This window comes from Cupressus sempervirens, chromosome 6, assembly GCF_028749045.1.
Source record: "Cupressus sempervirens isolate cs-2001-9-10 chromosome 6, ASM2874904v1, whole genome shotgun sequence".
In the NCBI taxonomy this organism is placed as follows: domain Eukaryota; kingdom Viridiplantae; phylum Streptophyta; class Pinopsida; order Cupressales; family Cupressaceae; genus Cupressus; species Cupressus sempervirens.
The window spans coordinates 611,579,178-611,592,939 of record NC_143123.1 but is presented as its reverse complement, the minus strand read 5'-3'; the positions used below and the strand labels follow the sequence as shown (position 1 = coordinate 611,592,939).

General features: G+C 36.9%; 1 protein-coding gene across 4 annotated transcripts in view; it reads right to left on the bottom strand.

Annotated features, from left to right (window-relative positions):
• The window catches only part of LOC149553720 (equilibrative nucleotide transporter 3-like), a 105,119-nt gene that overhangs the window by 39,492 nt on the left and 51,865 nt on the right, over window positions 1–13,762 (bottom strand). For all 4 annotated transcript variants that reach the window (XM_089789083.1, XM_089789085.1, XM_089789084.1 and 1 more), the window contains one exon: window positions 13,525–13,685. In XM_089789083.1, coding sequence (XP_089645209.1) covers window positions 13,525–13,685 — 161 coding nt within the window. The remainder of the gene's footprint in view (window positions 1–13,524; window positions 13,686–13,762) is intronic.

Sequence of the window (13,762 nt, the reverse complement as noted above, 5' to 3'; positions counted from 1 at the left end):
TAAATTTTTTTGTACTACTTGTATTCTACAATTTAGTACTTTAACATTCTATTATTTACTTTGCATTTTCATTTTTTATATTGTTGGCTTTCTATCTAGATTACAAGTTCTTATGCTGCTGAATGCACTTGAGGTGCATAGTTCTTTACCCACTTAGTGAAGTGTAATTGGTTAGGTTCAAAAAACGTTGAAGACTTGGTTTATAATCATCCCAAATTGCATCATTTGTCATGTAAGGATCCCTACTATAAGAGTGGGGCAACAAAGATTTGGTATGTAGCCCTTGTGGATGCCAATTTGGATGCAACCATTGAGGATCTTACTAGGCTCGCTACGGCTTATGATGATGATATCCCTACACATGGTGCATCTAGTGCAAGTGGAACTTTGGGTTCAAATGATCTGGAACTTGGAATAGTTGAAGATGAAATCTAATAGATGACTTTTTTGATAATCATTTTGATGATTGATGAATCATGAACATAGGCATATGATTTGGCTTATTTGAATATTTGTGAGCTATCAGTTAGCATTTAATATTTGTCTGTGGCATTTGGCATAGATTAATGATGAAGTATCATACTATCAAATGATTTATTTTTTTGGTATATATAAGAATTCAAAACCCCCCTAAAAAAAATCACATATCAACTTATTGGACTCTTGTACCTAGATCCGAACCCATGGCTTAGATTTCCATCATATATAAATCAGAATTACAGCTTAACCTCACCATTCAATTAAAAAACATCAAAAACCTCTAAATCAACTCTCCATTTGCACCCCTCCCAAAATTGCAAAGTACCCATCTTTGAGACATCCATGCACCGGCTACTTGGAGCACTTGAGTACCCCACCTCCGTCATTTCACAACCATGTTGTAGTTAAGATGGGTACTTCAATTTCTATTTGAATTTTGAGTTTTGAATGTTACTACTGGGTATGTACTATGTTACTATGTTAAATGTTCAATGGTTATGGCTAGTGTTGTGATTTTTCTATGTTCAAGTATTTCAATTTGGTATGAAATACTAAAACATCATTTCTTAACTAGTATTTCAAGTTCTACATGTATAGGATACAACCTCCCCAAATTGCCACTGTCTCGAAATTGAGGCCCTTTGTTCCCCTGTCCTAGAAGCTCGTCCCAACATCTTGACATCCTGACGTACCCCAGTACTGGCGTTACACTAGTTATAAATTTTAACTTATTTGTCGAGGATTACTTAATATTCCTTGAGATCATCTTAGTAAGATGTTAATTTTCTTTTTTATGTTTTTCATTTTCCAATTGTCTAAATGTTTAAATATTGCACATGGTGTTCACTTGGGCTAATTATACATTTTTGCATGTTTTGAATCGAATATTGAGGTTCATGCAATAAATGAGAGAGCAGAAATCAAAATTTGATTTCTAAGCTCTTCGTAGTGGGTTCACATTCAGAAAAACATAAATTTTGTGTACATTGTCCATTCGAGGAAAGCAAATGGTTGATTTATAGACATTGAAGGTCTTTGGAAGTATTAGTAATAAGTATAGCTTCTACAAGCACTAGATGTGTAGAATTAAATTAAGTATTTGGCCACTTTATCATCAACAAGAAAAACCACACATTTGCCAACATATGTTGTAATGGACACCCTAGAATTGCCCAAAAACTGAACCAATTGCATCCAACTCTTAATTTCTCCATTAAATGTTTAAACCTCTTTATGGCTCCAGAAATAAAAATGTTGTTTGTTATTATGTCTTCGTATAGATTTGAAACCACATAACATGAACAAGAATAAACTTATAATAATATGCAAATTGAAGATTGAACTACTACTGAAATAATATTAATTTTCAACTAATAAAATCAAATACATAGCAAAATTTTCAACTCACTAATTACTCCAACATTATAACATAATTTTCCAGTAATGACTTCCCATCTTGCTGCTATGGTAATATGAATAGTGCTGCACTACAGTGCTGCCACAGTAAAATCTGCTTTCAATCAGTCCAAGACCTTCATAAAATCATCCCTTCACAATGGCATAAGCATCAGACAAGAAGCGAGAATGATATGACAAAACACCCAATCCACCTGTAGCTAGGAATGCGCCAAATTTGCCTGTTAATGAAGCTGATAGCAATGAATTCCAAAGGCCAAACCCCAAGGGAATGACATCTAGAATGTTACAAGAGAGGATAGACGTCCTCTGATGCCAAGAATAGATCTGCAACTCACACATCAATTTTCTTCTCATATTCAACCCACCGAATGAAGCCACAAACACTCCTTTTTATTCTTTCTCCAAGTGTCCATTCCACTCACATAAGCAATGTGGGATAAAAGAAGTGCAATATAAAACATACTAAAATAATCACTTATGTCTCCCTTAGGTGCCCCTTTTGATTTGCACGCATTCCTATAAAATTTAATATTAAAGTAACACTTTAATATTTTACAACTAAATTAATTGTTACTTTAATAATACTTCAGGCATAAAAATATATTAGCTATCAGACTCTGAATAGCATAAGTGATAGCTCGTCGAAAAGCTCTTGCCACGAAGTATCAAATTCAATCACCAAAACTAGCCTCCCCTGTGTCCTGCTGACTTACTAAAAATAGTAAGTATGCTTGAAATTGAGTAAATCAAATCCGTTTTGGCCCAAACTAGAGATGACTAGGCCAAAACACTCTAAGAGCCCTTTAAACCCTTCGTTAGCCATCGGGACCATGTAGACCTAGGCTAATGCACACACACTTGGTCAACTGCTAAAGTGGGGACGTTACAGTCCACCCCCTTTGAAATTGCTTGTCCTCAAGCAATCTCAGTCTAGCTTGCTGAATAACCTGCTCACTCTCCCATGCAGCATCATCCTCTAGCAGGTCTTTCCATCTGAACAAATACTCCTTCACTATCTTGGTTCTGAGTTTCCTCTCTCAGGTGTCCAGAATAGCCTTAAGTACTAACACGAGCTTCCCCTCCTCATCCAAAGGGGGTAAATTTGTAGAAGGAACTACACTTTGACCAATGGCTTTCTTAAGCCTCGACACATGAAATACATTGTGCACTCGACTGCCCTCTGGAAGCTCAAGCTCATAGGCGACTTCGCCCACTCTGCGAATCACCCTGTAGGGACCATAAAATCTAGGCTTCAGCTTCTTTGCTCCGCTCCTCTTGAGTGATGACTGCCTATATGGCTGTAACCTCAGATACACCATATCCCCTACCTCAAAACTGCGCTCTACCCTATGCTGATCAGCATACAACTTTTGCTGATTTTGAGCCTATTGTATGTTCTCCTTGAGTGCTCTTAGGATATCTTGACTATCCTGCAAAAGGTCTTTGGCTTTGGGCACTCGGCTGTTCCCCAAAACTAAATCCATGAAGCTGGGTGCTTCATACCCATACAATGCCATAAATGAAGTCATCCTGATGGTCATCTGATTTGTGGTATTGTAACAATACTTCCCCATGTATAACGACTTGACCCACACTCTCTGTTGCGTAGTCACATAGTTCTACTAATAGCCTTGCACCCATTTATTTACTATTTATGTCTGCCTATCTGTCTGAGGGTGGTAACTCGTACTAGGTGTAAGATTTGTACCGCACAGCCTGAACAACTCCTACGAAAAGGCGCTCATGAACTTTCTATCCCTGTCACTAACAATAAATCTTGGTATCCCATGCAACCTAAAGACCTCTCTGAAGAATAAATCCATAACCTATGCTGTTGTATAAGTAGAAGAAATAGCAAAGAAGTGAGCGAACTTTGTTAATTTGTCTACCACCACATAAATAGAATCTCTTCCTTGCACTCATGGTAAACCAGTGATGAAGTCCATAGAAATACTTTCCCATTCCGTGTCCGGAATGGGCAAGGGTTGTAGTAAACCTGTAGGAAATGTGTGCTCTTCCTTATTCTGTTGACAAACTGCACACTCTCTAACATACTTTTCAACATCATTCTTGAGCCCTCTCCATGAGAATCACTCTCAGATTTGCCTATAGGTCTTGAAGACCCCTGGATGCCCAGTTGTAGGTGCATCATGAAATGCCCTCGGAATCTCCTCTCTAAACTGTGATGTAGGGATCAAATAAACCCATCCAACACCGCATACCTGTCATCTTGAATGGTGCCCGTACCTATCTGTAATGACCCTCCTCAATTCTGCTCTCAAAAAATGCTGATGAAAGCTCAAGGAATTTCATCAAACAATTCACATGCAAGGGACGTATGACTGATATATTTTTTTAGCTAGCTTTAAATGACTCTTTCTTCAATTTGTATCAATGAGAATCTTGTGCTAGAAGACTCCAATGGACTACACAATGACCTAACATGAGTGTGCTACGAATTTTGACAATATTCAGTGCATATATATGATCTAAGCATGAGAAATGAACACCTACAGCCAACTGGCATTGTTACAAACAGTTGGTATGCAAACTAACTAGCTGATAAATAATGGTGTTGAATTGCTTAAATGACACCATCAACTATTATCTTCTTAATTGCAATGAAATTTTTAATACAATGCTCATGAAATATGGCCAAGACTTTTGGCATTTACATGGATTACAAAATGATAATGCTGGTATAATGCACACTTAGAGCTGAAACTTATAATACCTAAAAAAGCAATACTAACAAAGGAACCTGGTTGTAGATGGCTGTAATAATTTCCTTTAATGCTGCCCCTTCTGCTTTGCTTTTCCGATTTGCTTTTTCGAACTGCTTTTTCGGATCTGCTTTTTTGAACTAATTTTACAGACTGCTTTTTCAGCCTACTTTTTTGGTTCCGCTTTTTCGGACTGGTTTTTTGTATCTTCTTTTTGAACTGCTTTTACGAACTGCTTTTTTAGCCTGATTTTTCGGTTCCGTTTTTTCGGACTGCTTTTTCGTATCTGCTTTTTCGGACTGTTACCATGTTGAATTTCAAGACCATATCTTTCAATGGCATCAAGATTTTCAGCTTGAAGGGATTTCGTCCTTCAAACTATTGAGACAATCTCCAGAAAATTTCCCAATTTCTTTGATATTTCTAAGCATCCTTAAAAGAAGCTCTTCCATTTCTTTTATAGTGTTCTCACAAGGGCTCCATCCTTCGTTTTCTCAATGTGGGATAAAACATAACTCCCTTTATGTAACTTATGTCTCCAATGTGTTATAAAATAAAGGGGACTCTTTTAATTTAAATATTTTCCACAAACTATATTCTATGCATTAATAAAGTTAAATATTCAAATTTAACTTTATAAAATAGCTTTATCAATGCATAACAAATCTTATTAGTGATAAACAAGTCTTCTTGTCGATTTTAAACAATTACCATCGACATACCGTTGCTACTGGATGTCCGCCCATGTCCAAGATGACTTACTATAAATAGTAAGTATGCCCAAAGTTGCCTCAAAACCCCTCAGAAAGACCTGCAACTGAAACTATCTAGGCCAAATGGCCTCTAAGTCCTTTTAATGTCCTAGTTAGCCTACGGGACCGTGGGGAAATAGGCTAACGACAACATCATGCTATGAATCCTAAAAAGGGGACATTACACTATCCCAGAAGCCCAATCATCTCTTGCATACTTCGCTACAATTTGATCTCTCCAATTTTCTGAAACCTCTGCTAGAGCACATAAGTGAGGTCTCCGGGATAAAGCATCAGCCACCACATTTTTCTTACTTTTGACAAACTCTATATCAAAGTCATAAGCGTGCAATTTAGTAACCTATTTCTGCTACCGATCATTAAGATCACGCTAGCTCATGAAGTATTTAATACTTTGTGATAAGTTTTGATCACAAAACACCCAAAAACCAAATATGATCGGAATTTGGCCAATGCATGCATTATGGCCAACATTTCCCTATCGTAGATAGAATAACTCCTCTCAACTCCTCGGAGCTTCCTACTCTCGAATGCAATGGGGTGTCTCTCTTGTATCAATACTGCTCCTATCTTGTCTCCTGAAGCATCACATTGAAGCTCAAATGGCTTCGTGAAATCAGGTAGAGCTAGAACTGGACAAGATGACATCACCTGTTTGAAGTGGTCAAAACATATTTGCACTACCTCTGTCCATGTGAAGGCTCCTTTCTTGGTAAGATTTGTCAAAGGTGCGGCAATCTGTGAGAATCTGAAATAAAGGGTTTTTCACATAGAAAACAAAGACAATTTATATAAAGATTTTCCAAACATTCATTGAAAAGATAATTGAAATCCTTTTCATATGACATTAACTGTTTTAATAATTAACTGAACATAACTATATTTATGATCAACTGAAATAACTAGATTAACGATTAATTGAAAATAATTGTATTAATGATTAACTGAAATTAACTGAAATAACTAAGTTATCGATTAAGTATCTTTTCTATATACAAGTAAGTAAATGCTTATCAAAAAAAGAAGAAAAGAAACATACACGAATCATTCAGAGGGTCTTTAGCTGGTTGTGCAAGCCTCAGTTTTTGGTAAGAGGAGAAGCATTGACATAGGCGTAACCTCCCAACCTCAGATCATATTTATTCCCACACAATCTATTGAATTAGAAAGACCCTCCCTACCTCGGGATCGGGATTGGGATGTTCTTAGTCTAGCCACTTGAGCATTCTGGTGTTTAGAATGTCTACATAGTTATGAAATGGACATGTTTGCATAATTGACACCATTGACATCAAGTGATCGTTAGATGGCAAACATGCCTTTAAACTACCTTGGCCAAGGATTTTTGATGGGTTCAACGACCCAATCACCACTGCTCGACTTGACAACAGGAAACATTTATAAGGACGAGCATGAGCTAATAAGTATGGTTTATTAATTTATCTAATCATATCTAATTTCTCTTTTACGTTCTTGCAAATTCATTCCACCTCTTCACCTTACATGGCTATACAGCCGGTGAATCCCAGGTGTTTGGAAATTCTGAGCAATCTGCTCTATGCATAAATTCTAAAAGGATTCATTGATTAGTATATCTTATCACAAACTATGACTTGGAAGAATATGTTCTTGAGACTAGTTGAAAATATTATTGAATTCTGATTTCCATACTGTATATTTGATTTAGGTTTTATTGCATTTAGAAAGCTCTCTTAAGAGGTTCTATCCAACATTATCTACGATGGTCCTAGTTGTTATGGAAGTTAAAAAAAAATATCAATAACAAATGACATGCAATATTCAGCAAAAGTTATAAACTGAAAATAATCTAGAAAGGAAAGAAGTCTTTGAGCCTAGCTAGCTGCTATGGAAATCAATTTTAAAACATTGGAATAACATTAACTGGAAAAGATTATCACATGACCTAATGTATATTCGAATTTTTTTGAAGTCTTGCAAACCGATTGGTAATCTGCTCTTCTGTAGTTGACTGTAGACATAACTTCAGTGTATGAAATACTTAATTCCTCAGTGAGAAAAGAACATATATGATAGAGTATTAAAATGACACTACTATGAAATGGAAAAGGGGTTTCATTGGTATTGCATATATTCGATAGGTATGAAGCAGAGTATCGATGGTAAATGTAATATTAAAAGGAAAAGAAACGAGAATGTGCTCTTGCGTTCTTGTCTCACTCGACTCAAGATATAAACAGGTCTAAGGAGACTCTTTGAGTTTCATAACTTAAAGATTATTTGTCAATTTAATACGCCAAGTGTTTAATTGATTATAAACAAGAAAAAGAATAAATATGGAAAAAGAGTTGGAAGGTTGTAATTCGAATATTATTATAATTTATATTTATATATGTACATGTAAATATATTAGTGAGGTGGCATTATTTTATTATAAGAAAATAATAAAATGGTGCCACTTCATTTTTATATCTATATGTACGTACATATATATATATTATAATAATATGGTGAAAGATCATTTTAAATCTTTTGAGGTACGTTTTATATTTTAATTAAATTATTTTATGTTTCTTAAATTATTTATTTAATAGCTCATGTGGGTCCCACTGATGTATCATGCGTTCAAGTCGTTAGGTCCTTACCAAAGAAGTTTAAGGTCATACTTGTCAATCTTGTTGATTGGACTAAGCAAGTATCCCATTTCGATGATCCCGTTTAGCATTGCTTCCCCCCTTCATCTTCTCCTACAATCACCTGTGAAACACTTCCACGATAATAACAGTTTCATAGTAATTTTTATATAGACATTTAAAAGACTTTAAATTATTAACCATAATTCAAAAATCAAGCAACTGCTAATCATCGTATATAACAAATAATGGTTAACGACTATCTGCATCAACAACTAATACAACGGATATAAATAACTACGTACTTCACATGATCACAAAAGAAAAATCCATTAAATCCAACGGCTGTGAGAAATTTTAAAACTAGGTCAAAATTTGGGATGTAGTAGAATCCCCTAACGAATCTCTTGTAAAAACCACATAAACCAAAGAACCGCTTAAGCTGTGTGAGGTTTGTGGGAGTAGGCCAATCCATAATAGCTCTAATCTTTTCAGGATCAACCCGAACACCATCTGCACTAATGATATGCCCAAGGTAAAGGAGCTCAACAGTCATGCCAAACTCGCATTTTGATTCCTTAGCATACAATGGCTCTCTATCCAGAATAGATAACACCTCCTCCAAATGCTGCAAGTGCTCCTCCCAGGTCTTATTGAAGACCAAGATGTCATCAAAGAAGACCAAGATGAATCTCCTCAATTGACCCCTGAACACCTAGTTCATACAACTTTGAAATGTGGCAGGTGCATTGGTTAGCCCAAATGGCATAACCATAAACTTGAAGTGACCATAGTGACATCGGAAGGTTGTCTTCTTGATGTCCTCTGTTCTCATCCTGATTTGGTGGTATCCGGATCATAAATTGATTTTGGTGAAGAAGCGTGCACCATGCAACTCATCAATCAACTCATCAATCCTAGGAATGGGATGCCTAATTTTAATTTTTTTTAATTTAGTGCCCTGTAATCGATGCACATACGCATCGTCCCATCCTTCTTCACTAGAAAAATTGTTGAAGCAAAAGGGCTTTTGCTAGACCTAATTTGCCCCATCTCCAATAGCTCCTTGATTGCCTTCTCTATCTCATCCTTGTGTTTCTCAGGATGACAATAGGGGGTAATCATGACTGGTTTGGCTCCCTCCTCAAGCTCAATAACATGCTCTATTCTCCTGTTAGGAGGAACCCCTTGTGGAATATCACCAAATACTTTGGCATGCTTGTCAAGTATCTCCTGGATAGTTGGTGGATGACTCTTTGCCTATGGCTCCTGTGGGGCTGGCATGATGAAACACTCTGCTACCCAATCTATGTCATTATGCCAAAAATGTCTTTGCATTCTCCTGAGGGAGATTACTCTGCAACTCCCATCCGAAAGTCCTCTGAGTACAATAGATCTTCCCTCATGCTGGAATCTCATCTCTAGTTTTGCTAGGTTGAGTGTGAACTCAACTAGCGAGGCCATCCATGTCATGATGAGGATGACATCATAGTCTCCCATGTCTACTACATAGAACTCATCCTCCAACTCATAGCCATCTCCAAACTTGATGTGAAGTTTAGATATCTTCCGAGTGCATAATAATTTGTCACCATTAGCTACCATGACTCTAAACCCAGCATGCTCCTCAGTTTGTAAGTCTCTTGTGGCTACTAACCGTGCATCTATGAAGTTCTGTGTAGCCCCAGTGTCAATGAGAGAGATCACTTTTTGCCCTTGGATAGTACCCCTAACCCTAAATGAGATCGCCTTTTGAGCCCCTGTCAATCATGCCGATGACCTATCATCCTTAGTAATGATGTTCTCCTCTAGAGTGCTACTCTCATCTAAATTAGAGTGTTGATCCCCCCCCCTGACTATGACTTCTCCACTGAAAAATACTCCATTTAATTTGCCTTAGCCTTGAGAGGGCACTTATGAGATAAGTCCCAAGGCTCTCTATAATGAAAACACAACTTCCTCCTCCTCAACTCATTCAGGGTGTCATTATCCAACTTCCTATTATCCCCTTTTGGTTGTGTATCCTAGTAAAAAGATTTTTTGTCCTTATCCTTATCCTTCTTCGTATGTGAATCCCTAGGCTGAAATATGCTCTTAAAAGAAGAAGGTGCTAAGTCATGAGCCTTCTTAGTGGCCTCCTGTAATTTAGCCGGTTCATGCCCCTTGACCCAAGCCCTCAAAGGATTTGCGAGTCCATCCATAAATAGTACTACTAATCTCCTCTTTGAAATATCTGTAACCAACACAGCTAACCTCTGAAATTCACTAATGCATGTCTCAATTGATCCCCACTGCTTGAGTTGTGCCAACTCTTTAAACTGTAAATCAGGATCTTTGGTGTCAAATCTCTCTATTAGTCTCTCAGTGAACTCCTCGTAAGATGTGATCTAATTATGCCCCAAGGTTACCATGCCATGGTGCCACCACCCATGCGCTGGGCCATCCAAATGAATAGATGCATACTTGATAGCCTCCTCCTCAGGCATCGGATTCAGCTGGAAGTATGTATCTACCTTCTGCACCCAAGCTCATGCAGTCATCTTCCCTGAGGCATCATAATAAGGTAAAGAAAGTTTCCCAACTTTCTTTCTCAGCTCAAAGTTTTGATTTCTCTCACTTGCTCTAGGCATGTGTCTCATCCTCAAGTCCATATAATCTTTGAGGGAAATATTCTCCTGAAACTCCGGTCCACTAGCCTCCCAATCCCTCTTGAACTGATCCTGTAACTTGGTAATCTGCAGTTTGTTTACTAGTTGAACCGGATCTTTGGGTGGGAAGGGGAGTGGAAGAGGTCTCGAGCTTGCTGTCCAAGCTGGGCATGCAACATGTCTAAAGTTATCAGCCTCATCCCATTGTTGCCATGTCCATTATTATTACCATTAATGTTATTCTCAGGACCATTATTGTTGCCTCGGCCTCCATTATTATCATTGCCCCCATTTCCATTGTTTGCATCACCTGGATTAATATTGACGCCCATCTGTCTAGCCATAAGCTGCAACATCATATCCATTCACCAATTATGCTCCTATTGCATACGCTGCCCCTCCTCTAATGTACCTAGTAACCCCTCCTCTAATGTACCTAGTAACCATGTGAAAATTACCATCTGATTTGGACCGGCATTTCTACCTCCACCTAGTCTTGTATTCCTGTCATCTTGGTCACCCATATTGTTGTCTTGTTCAAAGAATATCTCCTCTGTGTCTATATGACTGGATTCTATGTCCACCTACATGGATGAACTAGACCGCTCGCTTTGTGAGTCTAAATCTTTGTTGTCTTGCTTTAGTATGGCGGAAGTTAATGGTCTCTATCGCATGCTCAAACATACATTCTAACCCTATTTTATTTCTGACTTTAGTGTTTTGACATTTCGTCAAACACTTTTCCCTGTATCTGGCTATTCCAAATTCTCTGTAAGGCTTTCACAGGATGGCATGACTTATAGCTCTGATACCACTATAATGGACACCCTAGAATTGCTCAAAAACTGAACCAACTGCTGATAGAAATTTAGTCAAATAATTTGCATCTAACTCTTAATTTCTTCGTTAAATGTTTAAACCCTTTTATGGCTCCAAAAATAAAATGTTTGTTTGTTTTTATGTTTTTGCATAGATTTGAAACCACATAACATGAACAAGAAGGAATTTATAATAATATGAAAACTGAAGATTGAACTACTACTGAAATAATATTAATTTTCAACTAATAAAATCAAATACATAGCAGACTTTTCAACTCACTAATTACTTCAGCATTATAACATAATTTTCCAGTAATTGCTTCCCATCTTGTTGCTATGGTAATATGAATAGTGTCACGCTATAGTGCTGCTACAGTAAAATCTGCCTTCAATCAGTCCAAGACCCTCATAAAATCATCCCTTCACAATGGCATAAGCATCGGACAAGAAGCAAGAATGATATGTGCAAACACCCAATCTGCTTGTCACTGGGAATGCGCCCAATCTGCCTTTTAATGAAGCTGATAGCAATGAATTCCAAAGGCCAAACCCCTAAGGAATGACGTCTAGAATGTCACAAGAGAGGATAGATGTCCTCTAGTGCCAAGAATGGATTTGCAACTCACACATCAATTTTCTTCTCATATTCAACCTGTCGAACGAAGCCACAAACACTCCCTTTTATTCTTTCTCCAAGGGTCCATTCCACTCACATAAACAATGCGGGATAAAAGATGTGTGATATAAAAGATATTAAAATAATCACTTATGTCTCCCTTAGGCGCCCCTTTTGATTTGTACACATTCCCATAAAATTTAATATTTGACAACTAAATTAATTGTTACTTTAATGATACTTTAGGCATAAAACTGTATTAGCAATCAGATTCCAAATATAGCTCGTCGGAAAGCTCTTGCCGCGGAGAATCAAATTCAATCACCAAAACTAGCCTCCCCTGTGTCCTATTGACTTACTAAAAATAGTATGCCTGAAACTAAGTAAATCAAATCCGTTTTGGCCCAAACTAGAGATGACTAGGCCAAAACACTCTAAGATCCCTTTAAACTCTTCGTTAGCCCTCGAGACCATGTAGAACTAGGCTGACACACATACACTTGGTCGACTGCTAAAGTGGGGACATTACATACGTGCATTCATATATACTAGAATTCTATAATAGTATGAATGTAAGAAGCCTCAAACTTCCAACACAACTTGATCTATTAAGACAAGGATATGACAACCTTGAATCCTGAAACACAAAGCCATGCTAATGGATAGCTGAGCCTAGCTCCCTTATCATGTGTCTTGACATCCTTTTGATTTAGAAATGCCTCCTGAAAATTCACTGTTCTGTTGGGTCTTTATTTGCTACCGTAGAATTTGGCTGGTCTTTGATAAACTACTTTTCAAAATCTATCTATCCTTTGATTTGCGACTTGTAGTATACAACTGCCTCATCACTGTTTTTGTAAAATTTTCCCTTCTTAATATGTTGAAACTAACTTCCAGAAAAAAAGTGAATGTAATTTACATCATGTTTTAAAAAAGGAAAATTAATTCATGTTTTATGACCCATACTCTAATAATAAATTTGATTAGTGAACCATAGGGTGTGCTACAAGAACTCGAAAGAAAATTGATTCATGATGGCAATCTTGAGCATGCTCAAAATGATTAGTCATGTGGGATAGAAAACTAAAGTAATTGGACAATAGTATGAATAAAAATTCTTATGTTTGAGGATAAGATGATGAAAAGGAATTACACAACGCCTTAGTTTAGACAGAAAAGATTATAGCTATCTAAGTCTTCCACAAGCAATATTTGATAGTGTTAAATTTAACTTGATCACTAATACGTAAAATCTAAAACACCATCATTTGAAAATGCTAATCTCCAAAAACTAAAGCAGATAATATTGTGCACCAGAAGAAACTGTATTAATAAATTAACCTGATTATGAAGGCCTCTTTAATCAATGCTGAGAATATCAATCCTTTTATCATTCATGTTAGTGATAGGTCCTGAAAAAAGGGAAACTCACCAGGAACCCAGCCCATGTTTTCCTGTATCTTCTGATAGAAAACCAGGGAATATTGATAGTGTAAGTATATAGGTAATGAAGAGATCAAACCCAAAATCAATATTTTGTTTCAGCAGCTCCTTGTTATTCAGGCGTTCTTTAACTTTTGATTCCTCGACGTCCTTTTCATTTAACAAATGAATGTAAATCAGTAAGAGAAAGATGCTTGTGCATTCATACTCAATAAAGAAAGCAATAT